Here is a 24,309-nt window from a genome sequence, read left to right on the forward strand (position 1 = left end):
GGCGCCAAAAGTCCTGGGCTTAGCTGGGCTACCGTTGCTTCCAGTCCCTCCAGGTCTGTCTACTAGTTCGCCATCTCAGCATGAAGAGGCTTTCGGCAGCAAGCATCCTAGATAGGCATTCTGTCACTTGTGTGAGAATTTTCCTCCAGAATCCTGGCCTTTCCATCCGGGTCTCACCACTACAATATGCCCGGTGGGTCAGTGAGATGGCTCAGCAGGAGAAGGCATTAACCCGCAAATATCACCATATGTGTGTGATCCCCAGAACCTACATAATGGAGGGAGAGAACCAAGCCCCACACCTGCCAGTTGTTCTCTTGTGTGTGGACACTGGTACTCATCTTCTACACACACACACACACACACACACACACACACACACACACACACACACACACGCTAAATGCACGAATTGTTTATACTCTTAGCTGCTGCTACAATTGTCAGTGAAATCACCTCTCATTTCCCCTGCTGACACCAAGACTCTACAAAGCTCAGACGCCACGCTTTTTGGAGCTATTCGGTCAGTCTCATTGGTTGATCATTTATTTGTACGCGCCACACACCTCTCACATGAACGCAATGGGGGCTGGTTCCTTTGGCTGTCTCATGCTTATGGTAAATAGAACAGCAATTGATAAGAGTCATTAAATGGTCTCAACTATCACAGAATTGTGTATTGTGCACAGGCCAGCCCCCTCAGAAGCCTGGTGCATGTTGGGTGAGACATTTGATGGTAATCAGATCAGGTGTCCCTCAATCTCCCGCTCTCCATACAGCACCGCGTACTGTTCTTCTAAATGACTTTGTCCCACTGCGATCCTGATTGGAAATTTTCTCTTTCAGCCACATAAACAGAAGAACCCAGTTTGAAAACCCCGTCCTGGAAGCAAAAAGGAAGCTACAACAACATAACATGCCCCACCCAGAACTTGGAACAAAGCCCCTGCAGGCCCCAGGTTTCCGAGGTACCGTATCTGGCAGCACACAGGGATGCAAGGGGAACACTGTTGGACAGATTGTTTGTTCTTCCTGTAGGGGGGCCTGATAAAAATGTCTGCTTTGACTTCTCTAGACTCTTCCAGCAGGTTTACCTGGATGCTCACATCATTTTTAAACTAAAGCATTTAGCTACCGCAAACTATGCTTAAGAGCACTGGGCAGTCCCTTAAAGGAATTTTACCTGTTGCCTGATGGGACATTGATAGTGAGACAAGAAACTGCAGAGAGTCTCTGAAAAATCAAGCATGGGAATGAGGCTTGTTTTCCTTTGTGACAGTAGGCCTCTCATCAGCAACATTACCTAGGCCCAAATCCATCTTCCCCCGTACTGGCCCGGAGAGGTCCCGCAGTGTGAATGACTTGTCTTACTATCTGCCTGACCACAGAGGGACGCCCTGGCCACTCGGTATGTCCCAGGGCTGCTTGCGGACCTGACTACACCTGGGAGCCACCTGGCGGGATGAGTGGCTGCACACTTTCTCTCCACGTCTGCGCTTCTACTAGATTAATACAAACACACAAACCATGAGAGGCTGTCATTTGCCTGGTAGTGGGGTCCGTGTCACGTGCTTCAACGCCACATGCTCGCAGCACTCTGCAATGAATGTAAAGGTCTCATACAGAGTTAAGCTCCACCTATAAGCCCTGATTCGGTGAAGAGAAGTGGAGAAGACTATCTGTGGGGTTCTGAAAATTACATTTTAAAGAGATATTTAATAAAGATAATTTGTGGCAGGTAAATGGACAGATAAATTAGAATTTCATCATAAATGACTCACTGTTTGCTAGCTCATCCTATGAAACCAAAAACGTGACAATGAGATTATCGTGCAAAAAAAAAAAAATGTGACTGAGCTCCCACTTAGAGTTTGGCGACTGTGAGAATCAGATCATACCACCTTCACAAAGGATATGAGATGCTTATCCCCATAGCTAAGTGTGATGCTTCATGTAAGCCTAGCACAGGAAAGGCTGAGGCAGGGGGACCAAGAGTCCAAGGCACCCTGGGTTGCAAAGCAAACCTATCTCAACAAAGTAATTAGAATAAAATACTTAAAGCCCTGTGGTCTACCAACTATGCTAGCCAGGCAAAGTAAATACTTCTCACAGATGAAACTTAAGAAATAATTCTGCTTCCTCATGTGACTGTGCTTTTAAAGCATTAGATGTGCTAGGACCCATATTTATTAGAACTCGTAGCTGGAAAATTCCATCATGTGACAAATGAGTGGCCAGACTCACTGAGGGGGTTCAAGTACTGTTCAGATCGTTTGGGCATACGATTTGAATATGTCAACATATTACAAAAAAAAAAAAATATGTCACCTTTACATTCACAACCTTCTAGAAACGCTGGCTTGCTTTTTGCTCATACTTCAGAGTGTGCTAAACACTCTCTGGTCCTTAGAGCTATAACTGATTGAATTCCTGACATCACACAGCACAGCCGTGGGAACAAAAATTAACTCAGTCCCACATCCAGGTCGGCATGCTAAGCAACTTCGACCTTTGAGCGTACACCCCAGGTGTGCCGATTCTCTGTCGGTGTGACCTGAACATGTTTCGTGTCTTTAAACTAGTTTGTTTGCTTTTCTACCACACGCAATGAAGGCTCTGTGCCGGAGCAGCCTCTCACACTGCCCTCTTCTCCAGGAACGCTCACAAGTAGAGAGTTATGAGACAGGGGCTGGAGAGATGGCTCAGTGGTTGAGAAGAGTTGTAAATCACTTGTTATTTGAAGGCTGTCTTACCAGCTGATAACCCTTTTCAACCTCTAGAAGGTTGATTTCAAGAAAGCACATCCTGAACCGCCGCTCTCCAGCCGCAGCCTTGCCTGACTTCCTGGATGTGTGGGATGGCTCTGTATCTGTAGGACGATGCTCCTGCTCCTACCCCAAGTGGCCACAATGCTCGCTCGCGTCTACCAAGCCAGGCTCCCTCATTCGCAGGGACTGCTCCTCGGTGCTTGACTGTTCTCTGATAACTTGTCTTAAAAATGCCTTTCCCTTTTTAACTTGTGTTGGCCGATGTAGAAAAGCCGCTCTTCACCCGGGATGCGTCCCAACTGAAGGGGACATTCCTCAGCACCACCCTCAAGAAGAGCAACATGGGCTTTGGATTCACTATCATTGGTGGCGATGAGCCAGACGAGTTTCTCCAGGTGAAAAGCGTGATCCCGGATGGGCCTGCAGCGCAAGATGGGAAAATGGAGACAGGTAAGCTCCCTGGAGGCCGGGAAATGGCTCTGCAGCGACTCTTTTCTGTCAAAAAGATGTGGAGATTGCTTTGTGGCTTAATTCCAAAGGCAAAGGTCACTTTGTTGTAGAAAATGTCAAGTCATAGGTTCCCTACTTTAGATTTTAAGCAGAAATCACCTGTAAACAACCTGGAGATTCGATTTCCGTCTCACTTCTCAGACTGGCCACTCTGTTCCCTGGTCCAGCAGACTCTAGAGCCCTCTTCTGAGTTATTGCCTGCTCCTTCTTAAAGATGAAGTCATCGTCTCACATTTTGCTAACTCATATTCAGTCACTGATACTTTTAAACCTGTCTTAATCCTTCAGTATTCATATGCTGAATTGTTGGGGTCAGATATTTAAGTGTGTATGCACATCTTATAAAGGAAAATTACAAAAACATTACTTTTAATATGTCCCTATACAATGTTTTAATGTGTTTTTTTCTAGTCATTATCAGTTGGTTTTCATATATAATTACTTGTATGTCTATCTAAATTATAACAGAAATTAATTTCACATTGAAATAAAGACCCAGACTGTTAAGAACAGAAAAAAACAAAATATGAAAAGTTCCCAGAGTTTAAAAAAAAAAGTAATGAAATCGGTCTGATTTAACAGTCTGATTTGTGATTGGCTTACCTGACCCAAGAATGAGTTCCATAATTTACAAATAGTAATTTCCTTATGTGGGAAAAAATTAATTAAATTTGATCATCTGTTTATAAAACGCTGATTCAAATTTTTGTGGTGTTATTTTTAAAACTCTTTAGGTCGTATTGAAAGTATTGTAATTATACCTGCAAAGAGATAAAGCCCATCACCGTTTTTGCATTTCTTTTTACCTTGATTTAATTAATGCCCTCAACTTTCTGAATGGAGCCTGTGAGACGCCCAAGTTAGAGAACTGAGTTAGACAAGTTCTACCACGGGTGTGATTCTATATTTATGAACTGAATTGTTTCCATGAGTCCAAAAGGCATTTGTCTGAGGAGAGAAGACATAACATTGGGGTCTTCATTTGAATTTGCTCATTTTTAAAGTTGCCAAAACTTTATCACTATTTGTTAGTTTCTTTATGCCTGTCATTTCCCAAGAGCCCTGTGAGAGTATATATTTCAGTACTACTCACCAGCAGGGACTAAAGTGTTTGACACAGTCTGGGTCTCCACACGGACGTCTGACCTTCACACCACCTTCAAAGGCCAGGTGTGAGCCCTAGGGTCCACACTGCAGTGAATGGCCATATAGCCAAGAGCACACAGAGAGCCCAAGCTGGACTTGAAGGTTTGGGGTTTTCTTTTTATAGGTGGTGTGTATTTGGGCGACTTTGGCAGAGAAGGGTGACGTAATGCAATACACACTGTGTCTGTATTTTAAAAAACTATCTTTGAGGGGCTGGAGAGATGGCTCAGAGGTTAAGAGCACTGACTGCTCTTCCAAAGGTCCTGAGTTCAATTCCCAGCAACCACATGGTGGTTCACAACCCATCTGTAATGAGATCTGGCGCCTGCAGACATACATGACATACAAGGAGGCTGAACACTGTGTACATAATAAATAAATAAATATTTTTTTAAAAAGTTTCTTTGAACTTCAAAACACATTACATTTCGAAAACACAATTGATTTAAAACTCGTGTACATAATTCCCTACAAGAGTCGGCGTCCAGCACCACAGTTTACCCAGAGAGGTTTAGAAGGCACTCACACTCCCCTGCCGCCCTCCCAACCCATAAACACTGCAACAGCTGAAAATGCTCTTACGATACGCGGTTAGGACAAAAGCAAGTTATGGGATTCAGATTGTTTTAACAGAGAAAGCATCCCCAGGGCTCTTGAACTTCTGCAAAATATTTGATAGATCCATTTTTCCAAGGTAAAGGACCTAATTACTTTTCTATAATCTATCCCAGAATTCATGTTTCAAAATTAGAAAAGAAAGTAGAAAACTAAACACAAACATTGGTAAAGTAAGTTTTTTTTTTCCTTCTCCCCCTTAATTCTCTAATTTGCCACACCTGGGCTAAGACTCATTCCACGGCAAAGAAAACCCCCAAATCATCTCCTAATAGAGAGGAAAGAACCAAAACTCTTAAGTCTGCTCAGCATCTCCTATTGAGTCTGCTCTTCGTGTGTTTAACAGACACCTCCCCAGCCTCCCGCTCCTGGATTTTGAATTACACCAAGGCTACAAAGACGTGAATAAGAGAAATGCACTTCCAGGTAGCTTACGTCTAGGAGGGGCTTTAGATCCACTGGCGATACAACACTCCCTCATCAGGAGAGCGGGGAACTAAATAACAAAAAATTTTAAAAAGGAGTGTGCTGTAACATTTGGAGGCATGGGTGATTTGTTTTATTAGAAAAGAATTTAATTAAACAAAACATACTTCTTTTTAAATATTCAGAAATATTCACATCTAGTTACAAGAAAATTTTGACACATATAAGTGTATTTCCACAAAATTGAACAAATTATGATAAAAAAGAATTGCTCTTTGGTTCAGCAAATATTTAGTGAAGGTCTGTGCATGGCAAGCATTCTGCTAATTAATTAGGATGCAAAGTCGAAAGACAAATGTTTCTATCCCCACAACATTTGCAGGGTAAACAGAGATAATGAATGATATGTTGGTGGATGTGTATACCAATGCAATGATAAAAATACATGCCTAAATAATGAAATGGTACGGAGGAGGAAGGTGTCAACTTTGGCAGGAGAAATCCTCCTAATGCTCTGAGAAATCCCCCCATGATGAGGGCTTTAAAAGATGAATAGATGTTTGCTGGCTGGACAAGTGGGAAGAGCTGTTGGAAGACAGGCATATGCAAGATGTATCAGGGAAGCCTGAGAGAGGGTTGCAAGTCCTCAGTGTATGTTAGTGTTTCCACTTGGGTGTACTTGTGGTGAAGTTCAGAGTCACAAATGGGAAAGATTAACTACACTTACAATATATGTCAAAGAACTATAGATCATCACATTTCCTAAAGTTCTAAAAATCATAAACATGCACATATCTTGACCTAAGCTCTGGAATAAATTCTCAACCAATTAAGCATAAGCCTTACTCTGTAGCTGACACTATTCATATCTAACATACTGCCGGGTAAATAACGGGCACTGATTCTGGTTTCCTTTAATTCAGAGAAACTAAACCCAGGGTTTTGTGTATGATAGGTGGGTGCACTGTTTCCAGCAGCAGGTGTAAGTACTGGATGGATGGGATGGATGGATGGATGGATGGATGGATGGATGGATGGATGGATGGACGGGTGGATGGATGGATGGATGGATGGGATGGATGGATGGATGGATGGATGGATGGATGGATGGATGGATGGGATGGATGGATGGATGGATGGATGGATGGATGGATGGATGGACGGGTGGATGGATGGATGGATGGATGGATAAATGGATGGATAAATGGATGGATAAATAGATGGATGGATGGATGGATGGATGGATAAATAGATGGATGGATGGATGGATAAATGGATGGATAAATAGATGGCTGGATGGATGGATGGATGGATGATGGATGGATGGATGGATGGATGGATGGATGATGGATGGATGGATAAATGGATGGATAAATGGATGGATGGATGATGGATGGATGGATAAATGGATGGATAAATGGATGGATAAATGGATGGATAAATAGATGGATGGATGGATGGATGGATGATGGATGGATGGATGGCGTGGATGAACAGACAGATGGATGATGTTTAATGAAGAAGTGCAATTTGAATTTTGAATACCTGTCTTGTAATAAAGCCTAGGCAATGATGTTAAGTAAGATAACTCAACACAAAAACAAAATCAAGCTCAGTTTTGGTCTTCTACATGGCATGTTATAAACAGGTATATTTGAGAGTAAATTATTCTGTTTTTTAAAAAAATAACTTTACATATTAAAGAAGCTTTAAAACTAACAAAAATAAATATTATAGAGATTAGAGGACAATAACTGGTGTTTAAAATGAGTGGTCTCACTTTATACTGAAATAAACACAGAAACAGTCTAACATTTTTAGCTTTCGGTTACCTCTAGCTTAGGGAAACATGTCAGTACCTTGCATCGGAAACAAGAAAAGCAACCTTATGAAATGTTTCCCTAGGGCTCTGCACCACAGCGAAAGAGTGAACAGGGAATTCTTTCTCAGTTGGTAGTGATGGGGCGAATGCAAGGGTAGCGCCCCCAGGCAAACGCGAGGGTAGCGCCCCTCTGGCTGCTTTCAGACAGCTGAGCCAGTTCCCAGTGGTTCTGTAATGCTCCAGAAGGTTTCTCAAAAGACGTGACTATGATGCCCAAGGACCATCTAATACTAACTATTAAGTATTCTACGCATTCTGGAAATCAAGTACCACAGGCCCCGGTAATATCCTTATAAGTATTTTTGTATCTTTGCATCCTAAGTGAATACTCTTCAACGTATTCTAAAAACCAAATTTGATATAACATAGCTCACAGAGGCCACAGAGTCTGAAAAGTGTTTAGCTACCATCTTCTGTTAAACAGCTTTCTTGCTGCGTGATGGTTTGTATTTTCCCCCAGGCTGATGTTGAATCTGTGTGTGAGGAAGCACGCTGGCCTACCCATGAGTTTCCTCTAGAGACCAGGGGGAAGTGACAAAGTCCCAATGTTAGTTTTTATTCATTTATGGCATGTTGTCTGCTTTATTAATCAGATCACAAATAAGCACTGTGAAGGACCGAGCTGCCGGCACCGTTAGCCCCTGGCACTTCATTTGAGTAGATCAGTCGTACTAGCTGCTCGCTACCTCAGTATCCGAGGTTACAAAAGTAGGAGTACCCAGGTAGTTCTGCCATTCTTGGTAAAGTGTATGTATATGTGTGTGTGTGTGTGTGTGTGTGTGTGTGTGTGTGGTCTGCACATATGTGTGCATTGCGTGTTTCAGGAGACTGACATCAAAACACCTTCCTCTGTCATGCTCCACCCCCCTCTTTTTTCTTCCAAGGCAAGGTCTCTCAATGAACCCTGTTCTTATTGGTTCTTCTAGACCAGCTAGAGTTGGAGCTCCATGAGCCCCCGGGCTCCTCTTGTCTGTACTTCCCAACACTGGGCTCAGAGGAGCACGCTGCTATAGTTGGTTCTTCCCATGTGGTGGGAATTTGAATGCTAGGCTCATGCTCGGATAGCAAGCAGTTTACCGCAGTGAACCTCTGCACGGTCTGCTTGGTAATTTTTTTTTAAATGAAAAATTCTTATACCCACAGACCTACTAATTCCAGATTCCAAGAAATGGGATTTGGAATGAACATTTACATCCTTGTAATTTTGTCGAAGCACTATGTTCACAAACTAAAAAACTAGCATGAAAATATTTACAGTGAACAAAATCTCTTTTTTTCCTCCCCTTCCCATCCTCCAGGCATATATCCCAAGAGGCAGCTAATTAGTTTCTGGCATGTCCAGACTTTTGGTGTTGCAAGACAACATTACCATCTACAAAATTTGTGTGTAAGAACCTGAAATTGAATTAATTTATTTAATTAATTTGAAAAAAATTGAAAAATTCTCATTTTAAGTAGCTTTACAATTTTGTGTTGAGTTATCCTCTTCTGCATGACTCATGAGGTCTTTCTCGGCAACAGTCCCCTTAACAGTTCAGATATGAATCCTGTTTATGTCCACTGAGCAGAAGATGGTGCTTTTCTCTCTTACACCGCATCTAGTATCACATGTTTTCCTTAGCATTTTTGTTACTGATTTTAGAAAATTGTAAGATTTTCACGCTCTCATGTATTTCTGTGTTGGTTCACTGACCTCAGTGACACACCATCGATACAGCTTCTGTCACACACCTTTGTAAAGCTTCCCATTGTCCATGGGTGGTGGTGGCAGACACCTTTAATCCCAGCGTTTAGAAGGCAGAGACAAGGGGAACTCTGTGAGTTCAAACCAGCCTGGTCTACAGAGTGAGTTACAGGACAGCCAGGGCTACACAGGGAAACCCTGTCTCGGGAGAGGGATCCCGTTGCGTCTTTCCCTTGTTGCAATAGCTTTCTTTAAAATTTCTCACTTTTCAGGATTGAAACGATGATCCCATGTGTATGAGTATTTGTTGTAAGCAAGGAACCTGAGCTTAGACGGCCAACACTCATGTAGACATGACTGCACATGACTGTCACCCAAGACAGTTCATGGGGGACAGAAGCAGGCATATCCCAAGACTTCACTGGCAAAGCAGTGTAGCCCAAGGAGCAATCTTCAGTGCACTGGGAGACCCTGTCTCCAGTCAGCGACGTGGAGTGCAATAGAGAACACACGATGTCTTACCCGAGCCTTCCCACGCATGTGCATTGGTAAATACAAAACATGTCAAACTAAGATACGTTACATGATGACATGTACGCACGCACACAGACATCTCACCCCTACCCCTGAGCAACTCTAGAGGGTCCATTTGGATAGAGAGAAGCATGTCTGGCCTGTCCTCCCACGTAGACTTGTCCTGCAGTGGCCACAACTTTTCCTTCTGCCTCCTCTATGTGCAGTCCATCACTTCCCACAGTGCTGTCCTCCCCATTTGCCAGCCATCTGTGCCATTTCTTTAGAGCACAGTTCTCGTGTGCCCTATGAACCCAGCTGTCCATGTTTAAGAGTGACTTCTGTTTACAAAAATGAAAACAGGTGTCATAGCTTTATTGGTTTATTTCCAGGTTTTCTATTCTGTTCTGTTTGTCTACTGGTCTGGTTTTATGCCAGCCTCTGACCTCATTACTGCTACAGCTCCGTACTATAATTTGAGGTATTGCAATACATCCAGCTGTGTTCTTTCTCCATAGATTTGTTTTGTGGGGTTTTTTTGGTTTTTTGTTTGTTTGTTTGTTTGTTTGTTTTTTGGTTCCGTACAAATTCTTGAGTTGTTTTTTTTCTAGTTCTGTAAAGTAAAATAACAGAATTCTGATTAAAAAAATTAACTTTAGTACTATAGCACTTTCCACAATATTAATTCTTTCAGGTAAAGAGTTTGGGAAATCAAATCTTTCTATTGTCTAGTGATTGTCTAGTGTTTTCTTTGAGTTCCTGTTTCAGTAGCTTGAGATTTTTTACTGTGGAAGCCTTTCATTTCCTTATTAGGTTTATTCATGGGTACATTGTTGGTTTTGTTTTGAGCTATTTTATGGTGTATTTTCTCCTAATGCATTTATCTGTGCATTAATTTTTGGTGTACATGGAAGCTACTGAATGTTATTTGAATCTGACTTTGAAGACTGAATTTTCTGTAGGCTTATAAGGCAGGAACAGATATGGAATGATAGACTGATTTCTGGTGTGTGTGTGTGTGTGTGTGTGTGTGTGTGTGTGTGTGTGTGTGTGTGTGTGTGTGTTTATGGGCTTGTCTATATACATATGGAGGCCAGGGTCAACATCAGGCTTCTTCTATTGCCTGATGATAGTGTCTCCCACCGAACCCAGACTTCACTACTTCACAAGATTAGATGTCCACCAAGCCCTAGGGATCCTCCTTGTCTTTGCTTCCCCACAGGAGGAGTGTAGGCGTGTGCTGACACAGTCTGCATCTTAACATGGGTTTTGGGAGACTCCAATAAAAGTCCTCATGCTTGATCAACTAGTTCATCTCCACAGCCTCTCTGAGGTTTTCCTCTAAGACTCCCTTCTTCTCTGGCTTGAGATACACAGTAGAGGCTCTGCATGCAGGTATACAGCAAAACAAACCTTCTGTAAATGTTTTCCATATGTTTTATAATCCTTAGTCTTTGGGGACCACTATGGACCAACCAAGACTCTATCTTGTTCACATTTTTCTACCCACCAAGAGAACATTGAAGCAAGAGTTAGCAAACCCTTCTAAGATGAGTCAAATAGTAAATCCTAAAAGTTCAACTTTGCCATCTAGAAAGTAGCCCTAGGTAACACAGTAACAAATGGTTGTGTTCATTTGGTCGTTTCTGTGCAGTGCTCCAGTCAATCTACCAGGTTCCCTTCATTGCTGCAGGTTGTTAATATTAAGGTGTTCTTTAAAGAGGGCATAGTGATGTGTTTGTGTTTTGTCTTTTGAGCTACAAGCCTTAGAATCTGAAATACAGTGCCCACTGTGTTCTGAGTACCATCACACATTAAACAGTTTACAGCATCTTCAGCCTCTCCTCCCTGTATTTTATGTTCAGAATTGCTTTGAGGGAGTATTTATGAATAGTTTGTCCCCAAAGACTAACTTTTGATGTTGTGTCTAGGGGCATTTTCCCTAAAGGAAAAAAAAATAATCCTTATATTTATCTTGCATATTAATCATGTAAATATTCTGGGACATTGAACTGTGAGCAATTTCTTACTCTTTGGGGGTTTGGATGTCACTTAAGAAACCTCCATCCACAGCTGTATTTTCTGAAATCATAGCTGCCCCATTTGCTTGGGGGAGCAACGACTCACAAGAGATCTCACATACCTTGTAAATGGTGGCTTCCCATCTCCTTGCTGCTGCCCATTCGGTTCTGGTATCATCTAACCAACGACGGCCCAGTGACTTCCATATCCAATAAATTCAATAAAAACCCAATGACTTTAGATATCCTCCAATAAGGTATGAGAAGGCCTAAAAAGTTTTTTTTTTCTAAATGATTTATACAACCTATTTTCTCACCACCTCCTGATGGGCCTGCAGTCATTGCAGGCTCCTTTTGAGTCCTAGACAAGCACTTTGGTGGTCTCTTCCTGTCACTGCCTTCTTCCTTCTTCTTATGGGGATTTTACTGGGTCAGCCCGTGTTTATCATCATCCACCTCCACAGGAGTCTCCACACAGGGTGATGTTATCACTTTTTTCCGATGGACAGAATCAATGAACTGACCTAAATTGGCTTTTTTCCTAGCTTGCTAAAGTGCCTTTTAATTTTCTGTTGCTACATTACAAATTACGTAAAATTCAGTGATATAGAGGAATAGTTCATTATTTGCCCATGATTCTTGAAACTCTTCTTGTAACAAGAGACCTTGCATGCCCTATAAGTGGTTACTTCCCATCTCCTCTTGAGGAGATGCACAAATGTGTTCACGTGGAAACCCCACTCCGCACCTCAGGGATGGGTCATCCAAGGTGGATTATTCCCATATTAATGACTCTGCTGGAATGATGATAATACCTGAGATCTAGCCAGGCATCTCGTTCTATGTGCTCTCAAATGAAGGCTGGCTTGAGCATCCTACAGTAGCTTAGAGTTACCCAACAGACAGAGGAAAGCTGCCGTGCCTCTTCAGCGCTGGAGTTGGCACAGCATGGGTCTACTTTATTCTTTTAACCAGAGAGTTTCAAGTCAGCCCAGCTTCAGAGGGAAGTAGATAAGCTTTGCTATTGATTGGAAAGAGGGTAAGAAAGTAGGGCCATATTTTCATCTACTCAGGCTCTCTCCAGTACAAGTTGTTCTGGTTATTCAGACTCTCCTGAGAAAACTGCCTCTTACCTCCGTGGGAGCCCATGTTTCCCCTCACAGTCTCCCTGACACAGAAGTCACAAGGCCATTCCCCTTCCAGCCCTCCGCAGAGCTAATGACAGGTTCCAGGCACTTAAGCCACTCTCCTTTTAGCTTTATTTATCCAATAAAAATAACTCGATGCAGTTCTTTAATAGCTTGAGAATTTCACACATGAGTCTTATATGTGCGTCATTTCTGCCCCTCCAACTCCATGCTCCCCAACTCTCAACTTTATGACCTCTTCTTCCTTATTGCAGAGAGAGAGAGAGAGAGAGAGAGAGAGAGAGAGAGAGAGAGAGAGAGAGAGAGAGAGAGAGAGAGAGAACATATAATATAATATAAATACAGGGCAGCCCAACCTGTTAAGTACACTTAGTTTTGTTCACATGCATATGTAGTTAGGGATGACAACTTGGGATTAGGTAATTTAACAGGGTCTTGTTTTTTGAGAAGAATGATATACTCTCTCTCTCTTTCATAATTTATTGCCTATAACTTCTCACCAGAGTAGGGACAGCTCATAAAATTTCTCCCACTCATGCTGTTATTTCAGTTGCTGTTACCATTCTTCAGGTCTTGTCTAGGCTTAACCATATTGTTGAGGTTTCATGGCTTCCCTATCATACATAGAAGACACTGTCTTGCAACAGATGCATGGCTCCCCTGGCTCTCACAACCTTTCCATCCCTCCTTCTGCTATCACTCCTGAGCTTTCTGTTCAGCCACATGAGGTTATGTCGTAGATGGATCAACTGGGGATTGACACCTCATGGCCATTTTAACCCTTATGAATCTCTGTGGTCTTCATCTGCTGGAAAAAGGATTCTTTGATGAGAGGTAAATGCTCTGTTTATCTGTGGGTGCAATGCTAAGTGTTTAGAATGAAGTTATTAATTATGCTGGTTTAAGAGAGTAGCAGTAATAAGTTCTCCTCCCCATGGCCTCATCAGCCCCAGGTAGACTGGGTTTACAGTTCTAGGCATAAACTCCCTACAAATAAGGGAGCTTTAAGCCCACTTACGCAGCTGCTGGTTACTTCCGAGATATGTATTCTGCTGCACCCGTGGGGGATATCTTACCGTGCTTGTCACTGCTGTGGTTGGTATGTTTTAACGATGGATAGGACAATTTTTGTCCTTCCTTTACAATTTGCATAATAGCTTCAGATACCATGAGGGCCAAGCTTCAGGAAGGAGGCTTCCAGGTGACTTCAAGCTCAATTCCTCCAGTTCCTGTGTGTGAAGTTTGTGGCATCTTCAGCAATAGGGTCTTAGCTTCTGGTTCTGAGAGGTAGCCAGAGACAACAGCAATAGCCTCTTTTATTTACGGGGTGTCTTGGGCTTCCCTAACCAGCATCTCAAAGGAAGGTTTCCCATGCTTGTCACTGAGGCTTTTGTTAGTTCAAGGCTCTCAGGAGAAATATTTTTTACACAGTTGTTAATGTAGAAAAATATTTAAACTCAAGTCTATGTTAGATTCTTTTCTTCTTAAGAAAAATGAAACAAATGGTTTGTAGCTGGTGTTGGAGCCAAAGGAAACTCCTACTACCTAGTTCCAAAGGCAGTCCAGATGTCAAGAGGTGAGCTCAGCCTGGACGATAGAAGAACTACTGGCAGTTAGATCAAAGCCAGCATTCCTCGGCAACCTGTGTAGCCAGATCCAATAGGCCAAAGTCATTCCCCTTACCTCTGGCTGATGGGAGTGATGGCTACCACTGGTGCCTACCAGCATATCAAAGCCCATGCTGGCCTCCAGACTCCCTCCGTGTCACAAGTATCTGCTATACACTTCAAAGTCCATGATAGCATCCTAGGCCTTCTCACCTCCTCCTCTACCCTAAACTCCCTCTGGGTCATAGACTTCCCTTACACCCCAGCTGCTCATCTTCCTTATAACGCAGCTATTCTCGCTGTACTCTATCTATCTATCATCTATCTATCTATCTATCTATCTATCTATCTATCTATCTATCTATCTATCTAATCTGTCATCTATCTATCTATCATCTATCTATCTATCTATCTATCATCTATCTATCTGTCATCTATCTATCTAATCTATCACCTATCTATCTATCTAATCTATCATCTATCTAATCTATCATCTATCTATTATCTGTCTATCTATCATCTATCTATATCTGGCTAGCCTCTTCCTCTTTATGACTCCCATTCATTCTCTCACCCTCTGTCTAGCTATGCTCTGTTCTCTATCTCTTGCTGTCTTGCTGTCCCAACTATTCTTTTCCACTCTCCCACTTCATTAGCCCTGACCATGTCCAGTCTACTTTCTTCTCTTACTGTTCTGGACTCTTGCAGATGCCTTTTGACTCTCTCTCTCTCTCTCTCTCTCTCTCTCTCTCTCTCTCTCTCTCTCTCTCTCTCTCTCCTACAATAAAAAACTTTACCACATCACAGAGTGGTTATTTCAACATTTCTCTCCTGTACCCCATCCCACAGAGCTGGAGTGATGGCTCAGTTATTAAGACTATGGACTCTGCCGGGTGGTGGTGAACGCGCCTTTAATCCCAGCACTCGGGAGGCAGAGGCAGGCGGATCTCTGAGTTCGAGGCCAGCCTGGTCTACAAGAGCTAGTTCCAGGACAGGCTCTAGAAACTACAGGGAAACCCTGTCTCGAAAAAATCAAAAAAAAAAAAAAAAAAAAGACTATGGACTCTTCTTTCAGAGGTCTTGAGTTTTGTTTTGGCTCCCAAACACCTGTAACTCCAACTCCAAAGGATCCTATCCCTCTGGTCTCCATGAGCACCCACGCTCACATGTACCTACGCACCCCCCCTCTCTCACACACACATACACATAATCAGAAGATAGTCTTTGAAAATGAATTATAAAAACTCATGTGCTGCACTATCTTTTTGCAGTTTTAAACAGTTTTGGTCTCTATAAACACCTGAAAAGAGTATTGAATTTTCAGCCTGCTGACAGCATCTCCAGAGGAGAAAAACTGTTGTGCCTGCTGATATATTTATTTTTGATCTTTCCAAATGTACTGAACTTTTAAAACCCTCCTTCATTCCGTCCACATACCCAACACACCCACTGAAGTGATGTCCTTCAGATCAATAGCAAGACACTTCACAGAGGAGAGCCACAGTGAATGCTTTCTGTCCCTTGTGCTCCTTTGGGAATAATAAGTGGTATAGATGTCACAACGGACAGTGTGCTTGATTTCAGCTGCGACCGGATCCACCTGAGAGGATGTTTCTTTAAAAAAAAACGATTTACCAATTCTTAAATCATGCTATGCTTCCTCAGTAACTCATCTAGTCATCCAAAAGGTATTATGGTACCTGGATTTTTAGCTAATTCATATATTTTCCTTTTCACCTATAATGTTTCTTTGTGCCCTCTTAATTTAAAAGCTGCATAAAAACTCACTCTAGAGGGGATAATACATACCATAGCCTGATTTTCACATACTGGCACCAGGAACTTTATTGCCATTTTAGTACAGATATTTTCTCATATATGTGTGTATATATATATATGATTTTTTATGAATATATTCATAGAAAAATCCCACAGTGATTAAGATATGATAAACATGATAATTTTACCTACTAAGTTCAGGGGAATTTATGCACATTTGTCACTATTAATTTTAAGTTATTCTGGCCACAACCTTTCTGTTAATTTATTTTTGGGCTTTTTCCTGTCATCCCATTAGGAGCTAAAACAGAAAATAAATGGAGCAGCAATTCTGCCCAAGAGCACACCTCAGAATGGTGCTAAGCATTATAATCCCAGGGGTCTCATATTAGAGTAGTCTTGCTGAGTATAAATTTGGTATTTAAAAAATTCCGAAAGCTCGTGTCTTAAATTTAATAAAAGTAGCCTGGCAATTTTAGAGTTAACATCATCTTTTCATGTTCCTTTCTTCAAGAAAGTGGTTGGCTGTGATATATTAGTGAAAGGTGTTCAACTCAAGGTGGACAAGCTTGAAGTGGTCATGTTATCCTAATGCGTTTCCTATTTCTTCCCCAATCAGCTTTTTTATGTCTGGGGTTTAGAATCACCAATCCTCTGTTGATAAATAAGCTAAAATTATACAAACTGAGGCAAGATTGCTAAATGTATTTTTACAAACAGTGTGAAATTCATTCAAGTCTTACTGCTCTCTCCTAGACTGGAGAGCCTTTTATGCACTGGGAGATTATGTGCTCCTTATAGAAAGGCCTCATATTAATCCCTCCCCTGACTGACCTAAAATCTCTTATCTCATCTCCACCCTCCTCGTGATTATGAGAGCCCTGAGGAATGGACAGTGTCTTACTTGATAATTAAATCTTCAAATGAGTTCATCACATGAGTATATATCGCCAGATTCAACTTGTTGGTTGAGCAAATGAAATCTATTTGTGCAGAACCGATTCTCTGAGATAGACAACGGAAGTGTAAGCTTTGCTATAATAATCATACATCAGCATTTGTGGACCTTTTAAAGCACCGTTGTTTAAATTTTTCTCATCGTAGTTTGTACAAACATCTCACCAGATGAGTTATTAATAAACAGCACTTGGAAAGGATGTGGGACATGAAAATGACAGCTATTAGTGACAAAACTGTCTTTCAAAAAACTGAGCAAGTTTGATATTCTGCGGTTGATTGAACACAGTTGATTGAACTGTGAATATCTTACACTCAACCTTTGAATCCTAGAAGTAAAATCGTTCTGCTCTGAATATATCCATGAGTGCTTGCTTCTTCAGATTGTTTTAGATTTAAAGATGGCATTAGCAAGTTTTACAGTATGGGGTAGCAAACTTGATGAAATTTATTCTCCTGGCTGGATAATAGCAAAATAGGGACAAGCCACCTCTCTTTCATGTATGGCAATTGTGCTGGTTGCCAATTACATAAATCATAGGATTCTAATCTTCATTTCCAGACATAACTTAGAAAAGTCAGAACCTAATCATCTTTTGTTTATGTTCCCTTAGTTCTGATATGAGAACCTACTCCAAACATGAAAGGAATCATCTTGAGTCACAACAAATTAAAAAAATCAAAGGACAGTTAGAAAATGCATAAGGCGAGGTAATTATTTCTATGAAGAGGTATAATCTTCCCTGCATTAAATACCTGCATAGGATGTTGGCACAACCCTTACAGACAGACACATGGGTCTCAGTGAATATCCATGCAGAGATATGATCTTTGTAGTAAGAAAAGAGAAGAACCATGTCTTCATGATTAGTCTTGGGTCTTAGTCCATCATCCTAAAACCTCTTAGCATTCTCAGTGAGAAGACGTTGTTGAAGTCAATAGGAGATAAATTACCACGGGGCCCTTTGTTTATATGTGTAATTCTGCTGGGGAAATTAGAGATGAAGTAGGCTGAAGCCTGAAGCTGCGGAAACATCATCCCTGCATCCGGTGTAATTAGCGCGCCTCTTACGCGCCGAGGCTGAGGAGGCGCACGGGGTGACAAGAGCACACGTGACAAATCTAAGTGTCATCGTCTCACTCGCCACCTTGTTAGGAAATCCAGCTCTGGGAAGAGAGATTTTGTTCTGGTTAGTGAGGAGAACTAACACCAGGGAAGAAGGAGTCCTACCTTGTGCAAGTCACTGCCGAAAGAAAGGAGAAGTTAGCTCCAGAAGCCAAGACGAGTAGCCCAACCCTTCCTCTGCATCATCACCTGTGGAGGTCTTTCCCCTTCACAAGTCCACCCTTCCTGCGTCATCGTCTGACTAGAGAAGAAAAGAGAACACTGGGAACTTTTTCCCCTGTGTTCTCATGAGCGAATAAACATATTCTGCATGAAAAAAAGAAGTTTTTGATTGTCACATCTCTAATGGAATATGAATTATCCAAATTTAAGGAGAATGTTAAGTAAACTATGCAACAGGTTTGGCATTTTCAAGAGGAGTTGCTCATGGGCTTTATAAAACTATGAAGCTGGATTATTGGGACTTAACAGCTCCAAAATGTTAAAGTAGTGTGTGTGTGTGTGTGTGTGTGTGTGTGTTTGTGTGTTTGTGTGTGTCTGCCTGTGACTCTGTGTATATGTCTGTGTGCATGTCTGTGTGTGTATCCATGTGTATGTCTGTACATGTGTCTGTCTGTATGTGTCTGTCTGTCTGTGCAACAGTGTGTCTCTGTGTATGTGTCTGTGTACAGGTGTGTATCTGTGTGTCTTTGGGGCATGTCTATGTGTGTGTCTGTTTATGTGTGTGTCTTTGTGTATGTCTGTGTCTGTATGTGAGTGTGCCTGTGTGTGTCTCTATCTATGACTCTGTGTGTGCATGTGTGTATCTGTCTGTGTATATCTGTGTCTTTGTGTATGGCTGTCTCTATGTGAGTGTGTCTGTGTGTATGTCTCTGTCTATCAGTGTGCACGTCTGTGTGCGTGTCTGTGTATGTATGTGTTGGCGTCTGTGTGTTGGAACTGGGAGAAACAACAGCTTAAACACAAGCATCCACCCTTGTGCTTGTGAAAAACCCTGGAAAACAAGATGCTTTGGTCATTGACAGTTTCCTAAGGTGACATCACTGACAACAGGTGTGATCTAAGCACTCACAAACCAGAAAGTCAGGCGCAAACCCCAGATGCAGGGCTGGTTCCAGGGCTTTCATCAAGGCCAGCATTTTCGAGAGGTTTTCGGTTTGCTTTTTAGTTATTGTTGTTGTTAACAAAACGCAAAGGTCATTTTGTCTTTAAAAATAAAAAAGTAATAACTACCTGCCATTTCCTAGAGAAAAGGTGACATTTTTCTATGAAAAGGAGACATTTGGCCCTGATGCAAGCAGAGGCAGTTCCTAGGATCCCTGACAGGATTTACACAGGAGCAGAACAAGGTCCCATGCTGCTGGCAGACGGAACATTTCCTTGCCTATTCAAATGCTAAAGAATACAAACTGGTTTTTCCGTGGTGACTTTTCTTGTCTCTTACTGATGTCAGCTGCAACATGATTAATTAATAGCATGAATGAATGCATGCCTTGCTGGAAAAAGCAGAGGTTATACACAGATGGCCCTCAGCCGTACGTCAGAAGCCCAGAGCTGTAACTGAGTTTTATATTTGGCTAATCTTGTTTTGCTTCACAATCTTACCCCAGCACCTCAGTACACCAGGTGTGCCATCCCCTGCTAACCTCAAAATATAAATGCATACCTCATCTGCTAATTCAGCAAACATCATAGTGGGGTACTGTATGCTTTTCATGACTTGACTCTGACCCACAGATCTTCCTTACCATGGGACCACTGCACCACAATAGACTACCCCCACCCCCCCTTACTCCCTCCCGAATCTCCACAAGGTGGGGGGGAAGAGGACCTTTAGGTTTTACTTGTGTAAGATGCAATATTCATGTTGGCTGGAATACAGCCATCTCAGTGGGAAAGGAATAGTTCCCATCTCACATTTCAATTTAAGCGACTCATTAAAATTACTGTTGCCTGCAAAGAGAGCTGAGTGCGGGATTTCCAGACTGGACAACTGCTCAGACAGGGAGTGTGATTTCTCTGTCAGTCAGCTTAGGACATTAGCAGAGCTCAGAGAGACGGTGGAAGAGAAGCAGGGCAGTGGAGCTGCGCTGCTCAGAATTTGGCATGACGAGGCCCAGTCCCGGGGTTTCTATAGCGGAAGTGACCATGGCGAACAGTGCCTCATGCCAGCTGTCTTCCACACACCTCTTGAGAGCTGCCTTCTGGGCAAGGAAAACCCAGCCACAACAGGCTGGGCAGTGCCCCAACGTGGCAGGAAACTGACAGAGGGGAAAGAGGTCCAGTGAGCCAAATAGTGCAGTCACCCAAGGATGAATGCACAGCTCCGTCCCCAAGAGAGCTGGCTGCGGAATACCTGTCCCTTCCATACCCAGTCACCGTCCACCAGATACATTGCCACTGCCAACACAGTAAAAGAATACAATCACAGCCTGCTAAATGAAGGTATTCCTCCCTCCCCCAAGTCCAGCGAATGAACTAGACCTTGATGAGGGGAGGGAGGCAGAAGAGAGGTGGTAACTCGGTTCTAGTGCACAAAGAAAAAGAAAGAAAAAAGATTTAAACCAGGTTTGGCCTTCCTGTCATAAGGGGAGAAGCCATGGGGAGAGGGCAGTGAATATTTCAAAAGTATAATTCCAATATTGGTTTGGAGTAAGGTCAACAATGTTAGCCATTCAGGAAAAACGAATATCGTGTGTGGAAGGAAGGGAGAGCAGCAAGGCACTTGGGAGGCACACATGGAGGAACACGGACTCAAGTCAGGATGCACCTAACTTTGTTAGTAACTTTTTTTTAGAGTGTTAGGTAGACTCACCTTATAAAATGGAAACCGCGGGGTCCCTGGAAGCCCCCGTCTGAGGAAGCTTGGAAAGTCGTGAGCAGTCTCTTAAGCTTCAGGGCTGAGCAGCACAGCAATGGAAGATGGGAACCGTTGAAGTAAAAGTCTGAGCTCTACTGAGGGAGCATACCAAGAGGTGTGGATGAACCATGAAAGCCAGGGAGCACCAGGACCAGATATGCAATGGCTAAAGCGACACTGACCACAGTGGTCATAAAACTACCCAAGGGGTCCGTACAAATTACTGAGCGAGAAGAAAAGAGACGGAAATTGGAAGAGAAGTTAAGGTACATGCAGGGTGGACTTTCATTTTCTCATCTGTACACCTCCATTCTGGCTCAGGGTATGGAAAAATGGCGAGGGGCTGCCTTGCCTTTCAGTTCCCGCTGTATTCAGATCACGGAGAGCAGTAGAGGTGACCGGAGGAGGCAGGGTGAGGTCCGAGAGCTCAGGGCTTGGCTTCCTTGGCTGCCACGTGGCTGGAAGCCAGATGGGAACCTGCTAGAAGCCTTCAGCTCAAATGTCATCAGCTGAGAGAGAGGAAAGAAGATCCGAGTGCCCAGAGCACAGTATCCATGACCTCCATGACCTCCTTCCTTTCCTAAGCAGACAAAGGAACGGGGAAAGAGCCAAGCATGTTTTCTTGTCTGGGCTTCAGTTTAGTCAGCTAAGGAGACTACACTGTCCTTAAAGCAGAAGACGGTGAAGACGTTAGATTGAGATGGACAAAGTGTGTTTTAACTCTCACGCGTTGAGAAGGCGCATGAGAAAAGGTTTGCATAGAGTTTATATTTGAGAGGTTCGGCTTCTATAAACTGTCTCATCAAAGGAGAATGAGTTCTCAGTACAATAGTTATAGTGTCCTTAGTGCATGTTTTATAATTCTATCCCAAGCAGAAATGATGGCATTGGAGTCATTCTTTTTTTATTATTCTTTTTTTATTAAAAATTTCCATCTCCTCCCTTCCTCCTCCCCCTTCCCTCCCCTCCCTTCCACCCATACCCCCACTCCCTCTCTCTCCAGGCCAAAGAGCCATCGGGGTTCCCTTCACTATGTTAAGTCCAAGGTCCTCCCAACTCCCCCCAGGTCCAGGAAGGTGAGCAACCAAGCTGACAAGGCTCACACAGAGCCCGTCCACACCGTAGAATCCAAGCCCATCGCCATTGTCCTTGGCTTCTCAGTCAGCCTCCACCGTCAGCCACATTCAGAGAGTCCGGTTTGGTCACATCTTCCATCAGTACCATTCCAACTGGACTTGGTGATCTCCCGTTAGTTCTGTCCCACCGTCTCCATGGGTGAATGCACCCCTCATGGTCCTGACTTTCTTTCTCATGTTCTCCCTCTTTCTGCTCCTCATCAGGACCTTGGGAGCTCAGTCCGGTGCTCCAATGTGGGGCTCTGTCTCTATCTCCATCCATCACCAGGTGAAGGTTTTTATGGTGATATGCAAGATATTCATGAGTATGGCAATAGCATCTGGCCATTTATGGCTCCCTCTCCTCAGCTGCCCAAGGAACTAGCTGGGGGCATCTTCCTGGACACCTGGGAACCCAAGGGTTGGCAGAGAATTGGAGTCATTCTTATGTTGCTGGAAAAGTTCCACTGTTGATAACTTAGTGGCATGGGAGAACAGAATAAGAACGTGCATCACAGTCTACAACGAGAAAATGCAAGGTGCCTCAGGCACAGTATACCTGCCGAGGGAAGAAGAGAAGCTTTGACCCCATCCCTTCTTCTGGGTGGTTGCACAGGGGAGAGCAACGATTCCGCAGTTCTCTTAAGTGCAGAGCCACCCTAGAATGGACGTCGCCGCCTCAGTCATGACAGCTTTTGTTCACCCAAAGTTTTGAGTGTGCTGTATCTGCTGGGTCAAACCCTCGAGGTGGAGTATCTGAGTTAAAGCCCACACTGCCCCTGAGGGCTCTGTGAGTATACTTGCTCTGTGAAGAGCTACATTTCAGGGGAAATAAGAGACTAGTTCAAGGCTGATACGGTCAGCCCGGGACACTGTGGGCTGCTGTGCTATGTGGCCCTGTGGAAGGACAGTCACCTCTCCAGGACATGGGGTTGGACTGGGTTGGACTGAGGGAAATTATGGCCTCTCAGACATTCCTGCTATGGTTGGAGTTTGACCATTCATTGTAGAATTCCCCATCTCTGAGGGGTATTTGTCTATCTGCTGTCTCTTCCTTTCCGTTAAGGTTCGTGTGTGTGTGTGTGTGTGTGTGTGTGTGTGTGTGTGTGTGTGTGTGTGTGTGTGTGGTGATCGTTGTGTGTTGTGTGGTTGTGTGTGAGAGAGTCAGTGTGTGTTGTATGGTTCCATGTGAGAGAATGAGTATGTGTGGTGTGTGTGTGTGAGAGAGTGTGTGTATCAGTTGTATGTGTGAGAGTATGTGCATTCTGTGTGTGTGAGAGTATATGTGTTGTGTTTATTGTGTGATTGTGAGAGAGTATTGTTGTGTGCATGTAAGAGTATATGTGTTGTGTGTGTGAAAGAGTGTGTGTGTGTGTACATGTGCACATGTGTGTGTGTAATACCTATTCTGTGTAACAAACTCTGCTATTTTGTTAGTGAAGTAAGACATTAGGGAAAGCTTTGTTCAGAGAAATATAGCCACTCTCTGTTTACGAATATTCTTTTGGCTAAACATGTTGGTTAGTTAAAAGAAATGGCATAGATATTTTAGGGATGAAGAGCTACCTCAGAAATGATCTCAAGGGCATTAATGTTTTCATAAGATAGCACAGAATATAGAAATATCTTTCAAGTACTTATAGCAATCAAAATGCATTCCCTCTCTTATTTGAGAAAAAAAAGTGAGTACCTTTTACTCTCATGGATGAGTTATTGGAGTACGGAATGAAGTCACTGAGTTTTATTAGAAAAACGGTACAAAGAAGTGAGTTCAATACTGAAATATGTATGATATTTAGGTCATAGGGGACTGAAGTGATCATTTGATGGCCTCACCCAATGTGACATCTGGAATCATAGTATAGAAAACACAGGAAAGGGACTAAAATACTTCTGAAACTATAAGATGTATTTTAATATGCTGCTTCCTCCACCTTCGCTTAGTATGCTAACGTGCGCTTGTATCTTTTCCCTTCGGGGTGCTGTCAATCTGTCTAATTAGATTATAGAACCGTCAGGTGAAAACCGACGGCTAATTCTGTGTTTACCACAGCATCACACACTGCTGATAGCTAGCCATTCGTTGTCTCCCATTGTGGCTTAGCAGAGGGAAAGGCACCGTACAGACAGTGAGAAAATTAGAGGGGCAAAT

General features: G+C 42.9%; 1 protein-coding gene across 2 annotated transcripts in view; it reads left to right on the forward strand.

Annotated features, from left to right (window-relative positions):
* The window catches only part of Magi2 (membrane associated guanylate kinase, WW and PDZ domain containing 2), a 1,324,802-nt gene that overhangs the window by 1,028,118 nt on the left and 272,375 nt on the right, over positions 1-24,309 (forward strand). For both annotated transcript variants that reach the window (XM_038315349.1, XM_038315350.1), the window contains exons 8-9: positions 847-968; positions 3,036-3,218. In XM_038315349.1, coding sequence (XP_038171277.1) covers positions 847-968; positions 3,036-3,218 — 305 coding nt within the window. The remainder of the gene's footprint in view (positions 1-846; positions 969-3,035; positions 3,219-24,309) is intronic.

This window comes from Arvicola amphibius, chromosome 18 (genome assembly GCF_903992535.2).
Source record: "Arvicola amphibius chromosome 18, mArvAmp1.2, whole genome shotgun sequence".
Classification (NCBI taxonomy): Eukaryota; Metazoa; Chordata; class Mammalia; order Rodentia; family Cricetidae; genus Arvicola; species Arvicola amphibius.